This window comes from Cotesia glomerata, linkage group LG1, assembly GCF_020080835.1.
Source record: "Cotesia glomerata isolate CgM1 linkage group LG1, MPM_Cglom_v2.3, whole genome shotgun sequence".
Classification (NCBI taxonomy): domain Eukaryota; kingdom Metazoa; phylum Arthropoda; class Insecta; order Hymenoptera; family Braconidae; genus Cotesia; species Cotesia glomerata.
The window spans coordinates 89,352-102,233 of record NC_058158.1 but is presented as its reverse complement, the minus strand read 5'-3'; the positions used below and the strand labels follow the sequence as shown (position 1 = coordinate 102,233).

The following is a 12,882-nucleotide window of genomic DNA, read 5'->3' as shown; positions in this document are numbered from 1 at the left end:
TGATGATAACTAATGATATATAATATATGTATATAGTGTGTATGTAATTATAAACTTTGTATTAGCTGAGCCAATGTTATACATGATAACTTATTTTAATATTTATATATATTTACACAATTATTATTTAAATATTTTATACAGAAAAATTAAGTAATTTTTTAACTATTTACAATTATTATTTACATGGTTATGTTAATAAATATTTTATCTGTGGTAATAATAATGATTCAAAATAGTTGGATCGACTATTGAAAAAACTAATTAGTGATATAAATTTAACGTTGTTGTTGTTATTGGTATATAGTTGAAAGTGGATAGAATTTTATTGTCTGAATGATAAACAGAGTGCATCGTGTGAACGAATGTGTCTTGTGTTATTATTATTATTATGGTTATTATTATTATTGTTATTGTTATTATTATTTTTATAATAATAATAATAATAATTTAAAATAATGAAATAGTTTATTCTCTGGCCGAATGGGGCGAAACAGTATGGTGAGGTGAAATACCAACAGCAGGATGAGACAACATGCCGACGGGATATAGTGCTGCTGCTGGGCCAAGAAGTCCGTGATGTCCACCGTACAGAGAATTATGATGTTGTCTTACTGCTGACATACGCAATTTTTCTATTTCAGCCTCTTGTAATCGCTTTGCCTTGGCCCGTCGATTTTGAAACCAAATTTTTACCTAAATAAAAAAATTATAATTAGTATATCTAAAGTATTAATAACTAAAAATAGTTACAATAACAATAAATACCTGAGTTTCAGTTAGGTGGAGAGAGGATGAAAATTCAGCCCTTTCAGCAACACTGAGATACTGCCTTTCCCGAAATTTTTTTTCCAAAGCAAGCAATTGTTGGGTCGTAAACGGTGTCCGTGGTTTACGGTTAGGTTTGTGCTTTCTAAGATTACACTTTATTTTGGCTGGTTCTCCATGCTCTGCAACAACATAAAAACAATAAAAAATTTTTATAATATTATTATAAAAGAAAATTAAAGAGGAAATGAGTAGTATAATAATTTTTTATCAGACGATCCAAAATGAACGTGACAAGAAAGGTGTATAAAAATTATTATTGTTGTTGTTGTTATCTGTATATTAAACTGGAATGTTGATTTTTTAATATTTAATATTTTAAAATTTTTTTATTTATTGATCGTTTGGTTGGTTGGTCAGCCGCTTACACTTATTCTATATTGTAGTTATTATATACTTGTGCTGCTGGTTAATATAACGATATAATATAGCCGAGAGTTGAGAAGCAATTCATAATTTTCCGGAGCAACGGCCCAGCAAACGTTTACTCATCAGAGATCGTCTCGTAGCCATTAGCTTTTTTGTTCCACACGAACCACGACCACAAATTCCGGCCGTGAAACTCCTACGTCCTGCGAGAAACTACTGCATCTTTTTAATTTTTTAAAAATTTTTATAATAACTTAAAACATAATCATAATGTATGTATTTATTCTTTTTATCAAAATCATTAATACTGTAGTTAATTATTTAAAAATATAATATCGGAGGCATATAAATATTGTCATGTGTGTAAATATTATAGTGTTATTGATTTATTTGAGTGGTTATACACGATTGACAATAAAGATTGATTCAGCAGGATCAATTGATCATCAGTCAACCAAGATTGTAACCAGTAACTAGTAACCAGTAACCGGTAAAAGATAAACGGTAAGATTGGATCCATATCATTGGATCGTTAAACTTTAAAAGAGAATCATCATAATAAGAGTATAGAAAAGACAAGTAAAGGCAGGTAATAATTTTAATTGTATGTGTGTTTGTGTATTTGTGTATTTGTGTGTATATAGAGTATAGAATGGGGACTGTTGCACCCACGGCGGCCTCGCTAAGGGCCCAATTAGTCTCCAGCAGTCTCTGGCATTCGAAGCCTCCTGCGGGCCACCAGCCAAAAACGTCCCGAGTCCCGAGTCCCGGCATCACAGAGACCCCGCTTCAGCTCATCCGATTATTTAAGATATAACTTGGCAATCGCGCGTAGCAAAGGCAAACCCAAAACCAAACTATATACAACATTCAGTATCAACCTTATTCATCCTCTATATATCTACTACTTTCTCTCTCTGTCTACTCTAAAACGTTTCTACTACTACGACCAACAAAATATATATATATATATATGTATAAACAAACAAACAAACAACCAACATACTGTGTAGAGCATATATACAAAGAGGATCAGACGAACCCATTCGAAATAATTAGCTGATTTCTTGGAGATAGTACAAGTTCCACGAACCAACTCCTTGGCTACCCGTCTTAACGTATATTCTTTCATTCTCCTCACTTTATTTATATTTATTTATTTATTTATTTATTTATTTATTTATTTATTTATATACACTAGTCACGTATATGATAATAACTTATTTAATATGTAATGAACAACTTTTATAAATTCTTTCTCACCAATAAAAGTTACAGAGTTTATACTTGAGATATTGCGCGTGAATAAAATTCAGCGACCCCAGTTTTTTGGTAGAATATAACTAACTACCTAATATATACCCAAAGACGCTAGCGAAAACTCCAAAGAACGAAAGAACGAAAGAACATGATTCTCATTATTTATCTTCTCAAGATCGCAAGACTTTAACGGTTAAATAAATGGCGATAAAAGTTTTAAGTGACTTTTCAGTTTAGAGAGGGTTCCTCTTATTCTCTCAACTTTACTCTACTTTGTTATATATTATTTAAATTGAAAGTACATATAGAAAAAAAAAAAAAAAAAAAATTTTTTTAAACAAACCATTGAGAGGTGCATGATGAGAAAAATGTGATGGAAAATAGCTGGCAGCAGCAGCAGCAGCAGCAACTGTCGCAGCAACAGATCTGTGATGACTAGTTTGTCCGGTAGTACCCCAAACAGATGGATGAAGACTAGCTGGTAATCCGAGTATTGATCCGAGTGTCGAAAACCCGGTAACGTAAGCCGGCATCGGTCTTACCGGCGTTGGGCTTTTAGATTTTTGCTGCTCCAAATCTTCAACGTCTACCAAACACCCTTCATCATCATCATCCTCCTCCATATCCAATTCAGAACATCTCGATTGTCGTTCCTCGTGAGATGAGCTTATCGGTGACTGAGAACCAACCATAAACATATCTGACACCGACAATTGCTGTTGAGGGGTTGATTGGTTCATTTCCACTACCCCTAAAGAGCATTCATTATTATTATTATTATTATTATTATTAATATTTAGCGATAGTGATAGAGATGAGGTAGTTTTATTTATTCTATTGATGGTAAAAATATTATTATGATGATGATGATGATGATTGTGATAATTGTGATGATAGGCAGGGAATCGACCGTCGGTTGATACGTTTAACACTTGAGACGTTGAACACAATTGTTTTTCATTAACTGGCGATAAATTATCTGTTACTCTTACTCTTATTATAGAATCACTACAGCTACTGTCACTAATAACTCCGTCTTGTCCGTCTATTTCGTCTGTTGGTGAATGTGTAATACGATTATTATTATTATTATTATTGTAATATGAATTAACTGTCGAAGTGAATGATTTATGATTATTTGAGGATAATAATGATATTCGGGGAAACAATGGCTGTCGATGAAATTGACTGGTGGGACTGGAGTATGACACCATGGATGATGATGATGATGATATTGGTGATGAACTTGGTGACGGATGATAGACAACAGATAATTTTTTAGATGACACAACTAGAGGATATGATAATGATGAGGAAGAACAAGTACCTTCTTTTTTATCTTTTTCCTTTTCATCAAATACTAATTGTAGTTGTCTGTTGTTTGTTTTTTTAGTATCTGCGAGAAGGGCTGCTACCGAAAAACTCAATGGTTGTCGTGTCGACGATGAGGATGACCTAGATGATGCCTGTTCAAGTGCCTGAGCATGCTCAGGTGAGCTCGGACTCGTTGACGGAGACGTCATTGGTGAGCTTGTCATTCTTAAAACTGTCATTATCTTATATTTATAACAATGTTTTTTATTTTTTATTATTTATAACTTTTACTCCAACAATCACTTTATATCATTTAAAAATATTATTATTTAATTAATCATTTCTTTTAGATTTAACACATTTAATATTTAAAATAATTATTATAATGACACTATCACTTATTATAGTAATCACTTATTATAATCCATCACTATTATTAGTAATAATAAAATAGTCACAGTTGAATAGATAGAACATTATTGAAGATTATGATAATTAAAAATAAATAATGTGGAATGCGGGATAGATGTTTACGATACAAGCTCTGAGAGTAGACTGACCGAGCTACCGAGTATCCTGATGATGCAGACAGTAGGTAGTAGGCAGTAGGCAGTAGGCAGTAGGCAGTAGGCAGTAGGCAGTAGGTAGTAGGCAGTAGGCAGCAGGCACCAGGCACCAGGCTCCAAACAAAAAAGGTTTTTTCCTACCACCGTCGGTTTTAATGCTTCGATCCACCACGAGCTCTAGAGCACACTATCTGACCGTATAGAACTGGGATACAGACAAGTAGTCGTAGTAGGGGACTCTCAGCTCTCGGCTCTCGGCTCTCAACTCTCAGTAAAGGAAAGAGAATACAAGATATATATTATTTGCGTCCATAAGGCGTTCCAACAGATTCTAGGGGTGTGTTTTCATCTCGTATACGCCCCTTTCATCATCACATTAACTTTATACATTCAACATTCAACTACCAACTACCAACTCTTTATATATATATATATATACATACACACATACCTATAGATATATTATTTTAGAATAAGTAAGACAGAAATGTACAACTTTACCATCATCATTATCATAATCATGAGTAGTAATAGCAATATCTGTTAGAGACCCAGCTAGTAGTAATAGTAGTAGTAGTAATATAATATATAATCTAGAAAATATAGATATAAAATTTACACTAGTAGTAATATCAATAAGAGTCAGACGTATTTTAAATAATAAAGAGAAATGGCTAATCTAATACAGCAGTCTTAGTGGAGTCTTTACATGAGCTCTTCAGATCCTCGACAACTTCGACACTTGGTTATTTCAATCCTAATATGTATCTCCCCACCGATACAATTATTGTGTTGCTTTGAGATATAAATTGTCCATTATGCTCGTCATGGTGTATATATACCAACAGTTAATCATATATTATTACTAGTATCTATTTAACGAGAAAAAAAATAATTAAAAAAATAAAAGTTATAAAATGATCTAATCACTGCTCGCTTCAATATTATTTCTACATCAGAGACGTTAATGATCGCGTAATTGATCAATTAGAGTTTGCGATATTTTATTTTTATATGCTAAATAATAAAAAATCAATCTTTTTTATCACAATCATAAAGATAATAAAAAGAGTGAATAAATATATTTAATAATAATTAAGGCTATAATAATGTATACATTGTGAATTGTGGGTAATAAATTATTGGGAATTTTTGAAGCAAGGTCAGAGTCAATTATGTTTCTGCATACAAAGCAGCAGTCTTGACGGGTAGTTTCCGCCGTCGGAACAACTAATACTCTAATATAATATGTATATATGTATATTTGTAGGTATTAGAACAACCAAACAGTCAGTCTGTACATATTATTGTGTACATGTATATAGTATACGTCAAGGGAAACTCACACGCAATAATTAATACACACACATATATATATATATAACAGTGTATATCAGTCTCGTGCTCGACAATTGGTTATTTAAATCTTTAACATTAAACTGATTGTGTCAAAGATCAACGTGACAATGTCATCGGAAATGCGAGAATAATCAACATTTTTAATTTGAGTTTTATTGAAATTAGTTTTATAGTACAAAATATCATCATCATCATCACTACACATAATATATTATTAGTATTTATTCGGCAATACATAAATATATATATATAATGAGGACCGGAAAAAGGGTCACTAAAGTTCATGTCCCCACTCCCCACTCCCTACCAATTATTTCATCGCAATCATCATCGAGTTAATTATCATCAAAACTTTTACTCACTATATTACACATCTTTCAGAATTATTATTTATTCATTCATATACATACTAAGTATGACATAAATCTTTTTTTTTTTTTTCATTTTTATTTCGACATTTTTCCAACAAATAATAGTTATAGATTAAAAGTAAAAGACACTATTAAGAAGATATATCTCAAAAAATACAATATTTTATATTTTACCTACTAAATAATTACTGTACTTTAACCAATTAATATTATCATTTTTTCTTATATTATTCAATAAATATTTACAATGTTTACTATCACTTGATGATGATTTAACAATAATATATTTAACAAATAAACAAGGAAAAAAAAAAAAAAAAACAAAATGTGAAATGTAAAATTTAATAGCAGGCAAAAGGTTGGTGGTACTTGATATATCAGCAAGTTAATAAGAGAGAATAAGAGTTTTTCAGCGGTTGTTTATTTGCTCCATCGAATCAGTGTGTGGATACTACTACAGAGTACAAGAGAGGGATGGGCCAATTTGGATGGTTACCAAGGCAAACGATACGTTAAATAGATAGCAGACAGCAGTAGCAGTAGCAGCAACAGCAACAGCAAAAGCAGAAGCACAAGCACAACCAGAGGCAATATCCACGGTGGGGACTGAGGAAACTGGCATAATGAGGACCACCCGCTAGCTATATATCCTATATCCTATATCCTATATCCTATATGCTATGTGTTGCTACTCTAACTTACTATAATCCTATATGTAAAATTAATAATATTACAAGATTTGCAAATAAAAATATAATAAAAAATAAAGGAGTGAAGAGTGAAGAGTGAGCAGATGAGAGTAAGAGTAAGAGTGGTTAATTATCATCAGCATCAGTCTGGTATATTGAGCATGAAAACCGTATATTTATTTCGGTGAAGCGAGATTTAAGTCAAATTGCCGTTAAAATTGCAATCACGGTGGTCCAACATTCATATACTTTGCTTCGTTTATTCCTCTAATTCTCTATATATTCACTATTATTATTATTATTTTCTATAATAATGAGAATAAGCATCGATGAAGGAAAAGGCATATATCCTATATTCTATATATATGTAGGAATTATTTAAATTAACTAAAGAGGGTGACAACTATACACGTGCATATATTTATATGTTATAATAAATCCAGAAACGGTGAAAATATAGAGGGTGCTATAGCAAAACAAAGTCAGCATCAATATATAATCACAATAACAATAATAACAATAGTGTATACTGTGTGTAACAGAGACGAAAAATAAAATCGATATTTTAATTGGACAAAATAATTGGAACGAACGAATGGAAGATGGTAATCTCTTATTCGAACTGCCCGTTTGTATCAGTAAAAGTAAACGCGTACACTCTCATCTCTTTCTCCCTTCCCCTTCCCATTTCTCTTCTTTTTTTTATTTTTTTATTTTTTTTTCATTTTCCTACTAGCTCCTATTGTTGTTGTTGTTGTTGTTGTTGCTATATCCTTATCTTTTAAATGATATTTATTTATATACAAATATTTTCCTTTTTTTAAATTAATAAGCCCTGACACATGTTTGAAAGAATTTTTTTTTTTTGCAACAATATATAAAGCCAGTTTTTGGTTAATTAAATATAACTTACATTCTTTAAGCTTCTTAAATATATAAACCTTTTTTATCTATTAAAATAAATAAATATTTTTATTATTACTATTGTTAGAGATTATTTAATAACTGGATAAATTCTTAACAATAAAAATTTGTATAATAACAGCAAGCGTAAGTATAATAAAACATCATCTGTTGTGTTATTTAATTTTAATAAAATAATTAATCTATAGATATTGTAGAATCTGACAACTAAGCGCCACTGCTGTCGTAGTTATAAGCCCATAACTTGTTAAAACTTATAACATATGTACTGTAAAATATAGGTATAATATACCCACAGATATGTGTAAGACAAAGAACATACAAAAAAAATTTATGTATATATCTAATGTACATATGTATTTTTGAATGTAAGTGTAAGCAAGTAGAACGTCTCGACGACACCTCAAACACGTGCGCGCCATGCGTGGCTAGTTAAGTGCTCAAAAGACTAAACGACTGAAAGACTGTAAAAGACAGAAAGACTCATCTCGAGGCTCCTTTTGACAATCCCGATACCGGAATTTAAACACAGTTAAAACTTCCTTCTTATATAATATAATAATGTAATACCTTTTTTTTTAATTTTTAATTTTTAAAATAATTTTAAATGCCTACACAATTATTTAATTAGACAATTCGATAAATTAATGTGTTCTGATGACTATTTTTATTTGCTGACAATGATCTAGTACGTCGCGTCGCGTATTACATATGTATATGTAGGATAGAATTAAGAAAACGTGTGTAAAGCACTTAGTGTGGTGTCATCTTCTGCTTTTGTTTCTTTCATCTTCTACTTTTCACAGTTTAATTTTATTTTTTCACTTTCTTTTCTTTTTTTTTTTTTTTTTTTCCAGGCATATTACTTAGCCGAGATTTATAGTTTGTTTAGATAGCTTTTTGTCACTATAGATTAAAGTGCTAAATAAAAATGCCACAAAGTTACAAATTAAAGTGGATATGCAATTATTATTCCCTTTTATTTATTATGCGATTTATCTACAGTATATTAAGATTCAATAACTATATTTTTTATAATTGATTACTCCACTTTCTTTTAATCTTTCCAATAACATAAAACGAATAAAAGGCAAGAATAATAATATATAATATAATATGAGAGATTAATAGTATTTTAGGAGAGATATTAGAGAAAAAAAAAAAAAAAAAAAAAAAAAAGAAATAAGGATTGTACGCGTGAATGCAAAAAAAAATTAAGTGGAAGAGGATACATGGATATAAAGAGAGTTTTTAAGCGAGTAGAGGCTAAAGAACTAAACAGTATGAGCAGTAAGCAGTACCAATAGCAGGAGCAGCAACAGGAACAGCAACAGCAAAAGCAACAGCAACAGCAACAGAAACAGCAGTTAAAGTGCTTTTTAACGACAGGAAATGTTAGCCGAGAGAAACATGTGTTTCGGCGTTTCGCGCACAGTAGTTCGTATAATCATTACACTTGCCCCGTTCTAAAACTTTGGTTATTACACACAGAGCCTACTCGTTATAATTAAATCCTCAGAGTTTTGTTTCAAGCGGTTTCTCTATAAACATTAGTTACACTATACCCAAATAAATTATTTTTCAATTTTTTTATTGTTGACAAAACTCTTATGTTAATATTATTTTTTATACATACTGATTAATTATTATTATAACTCGACGTGCGCGCGTTTTTAATTTATTATATTTACTTTTTAGATCTGGTCCTCTGGTATATATGATATTACTTACCGAATGTGTCTCGACGCAAAAAATTATAAGCGCTCTCGTGTTATAATTATTCGAAAAAACAATTCAACAGTGAATAATAAAAGTTAATTAGTAGGATAATCTTTGTACAAATAAGGATAATAATATTTATAATAAATAGGAATGTCAATAATGTCAGGACAAAAATAAAGCTAAAAGTTGATAAGATGTGTCACACGAACGAGTAAACGAGTAATAAAAACAATAGAAGCAAAAGACTTTACCCACGGGTAAGTAATTTATTCAAAGTGTGTACAGATGTCACACTTATGTACACACACGATACATACATACATACACAAAATTCCAGCGATTACCATTGACAGGGTCGCGAGCGACGAGGATGTCGGGAATTGTAAATGGCTCGTAGATGCACTTTAACGCCCATTTCCCTCGAAATCCGCCCAAATCGCTTAGTCGAAGCAAACCGTTCCAATTAAGAGGTATGCGTTCATTCCTATCCACTCTTTTAGCCTTTTTTTTTTTTTATTTTTCTTCTTTTTTTTTTTATCTCATTCTGATGTACTTTTGGACTTTTATTTGGTTGAATGGGCTCTAAGTTTACTCCTCACTCCTCAAGACTCTTCAAGACACACCAGACAACAAATAAAGAATTAAATATATATATGTGTCTATATGTGTTTGTATATGTTAACCGCTATGAATCAAGAAAAGAGAAACATTCGGTCTATTAGTGGAGAGTCACCCGCCATCCAACCAAGAGAATTGATATCTCTTCACAAATTTTACTCGTTTTTTTTTTTTCCTTTCTTCTTCTTCTTCTTCTTCTTCTTCTTCTTCTTCTTCTTCTTCTTTTTAGTTGCTCCATTTATCTTTGATGATATGTTGCTTTTTTTAATACACCACAAACGCGTGATATTTTTCAAAACAAATTAACAAATATTTATTTAAATACTGATATATATATATATATATTATACACATTTTTTTAGGAATACAATTCTTTTAAATTTAATTAATATTCTATAATACTAATCGTATAAATGAGAATTTAAATAATTTCAAAATATTAAAAGTAGTTAACTAATTCATCTTTTGATAAAAGAAGTATAAATCGGTAGATGTTTTTTTTTTAGTTAAAAATTCATAGAGTGTATTGTAGTTATAAGACGCGAATAGAATAATAATAATAACAACAATAAGTGACAATTTATAACAAGACGACAACTAAACGGTATGAATCTTCCATGATGATTTAAACGGCCTCCGCCCTACTAGGAGGCCGGGTGTCAAAGGGTTATTGTCTGATATGACCGGAGTTTAAAATGTTTTAGAAACAAGTATAAAAGTATATGTACACAAAATACTATAGTCGTCAACAACACATGCCAAATAACGCATAATAAATGTATATATTAAACTATGTACTTGAAACTTAAAATATATCCACAAAAGTTTTAATAGGTACAGAGCACTTGTATATAGGGCTAAAAATATAATTTACGAAGCGCAGAACTATATACTGTATGTCATTCACTTTGTTAATACTATTTCGGCTCTTTAGATATCGTTATTCGTTATAAATAAAACTATTGGATGTGATGGTGTATAGAGAGTCAGTGAAAAAACTATAACTTATACTAAGTCTCGTCGTTAGCCTACCCTATTAACTATAAACTATAAAGCTAAATCTGTCTTGTTAATAGCTCTAGAGATAATCATCCTCATTTACTCTATTTACTATTTTACTATTATACACATAATAACAGCACAAACCATTTATCATCATACCATCAATCATTAATCATCATCATCATCATCAATTAATTAGTTAATGTAAATCTTGAAAAATAATGAAATTAGATCGTTATTTATATTATGGTTAAACTCCAAGACTTTTTTACATTTGACACTACTTTATTTATTTATTTATTTATCTAAATTTTAATGGACTAAATTTTATTTATATTGAAGTAATAATTTATTATAATAGTACATGTATCAATTGTATGAATAATTTCTTCTGTCACGCCCTCATATTCGATAATTCCTTTATATTTTTTATTTTTTATTTTTCACTGGAAAAACGTAAACTAAAAGACGGCAAATTTTTTGAACAATAAAGAATCACCTATATACGAGGCAATTCGTCTCGGTGTCATTGTCAAAAAGAAAAGAAAAAGAAAAATATAATAAAATAACAGAGGACTGAAGGACCTACTATTGAGAAAAGTTTGGTTTAAGTGGCTCACTGTAAAATAGGCTCCTGAAGCTATTTTCTCCGCGTAATTGCAGTTTAACAGACTATAGCTTTTCTATATCCACTTGGTCCTCTATTATATATCTATTATACATATATACCGTGGACTCTATTATTTTTTTTCTTTTTCCGTGAAAAGTCAAGAGCAGCTGCCATCATCACTGTAGGCCAATAATACTATACAAAATTTGTGTGGTCACAAAAGTCACTGAAGTAATAAAAAGTTAAAAAGAAAAAATAATAAATGAAATAAAAGAATTGGTGCTTGTAAGCCTAAAATACCTATTATACCTGCTATTATATATTTCATAAAATTTATTATTTATTTTCTCGTTAAATTGTTATTTTATTATTTCACCAGTATAATATTATTTACACAAATAAATGTCAACCTTAAATAGAAATAACAATTTATTTATATGATTACGAGCATGTTAAATAAAATTGATATCGATATAGATAATAATTATTAATTCTGGCATTTATTGTTATTTAAATTTAACGAAAGATTTATCAAAAAAAAAAAAAAAAAAAAAAAAACGCTCTTTCGATACGGATTATAAAGATATTTTTATTTTGAATTTTCAAGTGGGTAAAATTGAGCATGCAGTTTAATAAAAGAGTGAAATTGAGTAGTCCTTATTGTAATACGAATAGTCCATGCTGAGAGGAAAACTACACCGAAACAACAAACGTATATATATGAGCAGGTGATGGTATGTTAGTGGTGGTGGTGATGCTTCTGCTGCTGCTGCTGCTGCTTATACTGCATGCCTGCCTTCTACAAGTTTTTCTATTAGTCTCTTCCGCGAAGCATTATAAAGTTCTTTGACTCTTAATAGCTTTTACACTCTCGGTCATTTGTTAAACTTGCACTCTCTTCAAACAATTATTCAGTAATTTTCACTATATACATATACAACCATCTCTATATAGTAAAACTAAATACCTATTCAATCACAATTATTATTATTATTATTATTATTATTATTATTACAATAACATATGCTACATATTATAGTATTTTATTTATTTTCTTTTCTCCAATACATCATTAAAGATTTAAAGATTTATCATTAACAATATATTATTATTGTATCTATTTAAATAAATTACAGTATATATATATTAAAGAGTCATTTACTTGGATAAAAAAAATTTAGTCAATGAGGCAAATTAAGGTGACTATAAATAATACACAGGCATATATGTATTGTATATAAGGAGCGTGA

At 30.1% G+C, this 12,882-nt stretch overlaps 1 protein-coding gene across 1 annotated transcript; it reads right to left on the bottom strand.

Annotated features, from left to right (window-relative positions):
* Positions 1 to 310: 310 nt before the first annotated feature.
* Positions 311 to 4,135, bottom strand: LOC123269172 (homeobox protein vab-15-like). The gene is made up of 4 exons (XM_044734759.1): positions 3,785 to 4,135; positions 2,801 to 3,208; positions 769 to 950; positions 311 to 696 (listed from the first exon to the last, which is right to left on the bottom strand). The coding sequence occupies exons 1-4, from the start codon at positions 4,008 to 4,010 to the stop codon at positions 469 to 471; spliced, it is 1,044 nt and encodes a 347-aa protein (XP_044590694.1). The 5' UTR covers positions 4,011 to 4,135; the 3' UTR covers positions 311 to 468.
* Positions 4,136 to 12,882: the final 8,747 nt, after the last annotated feature.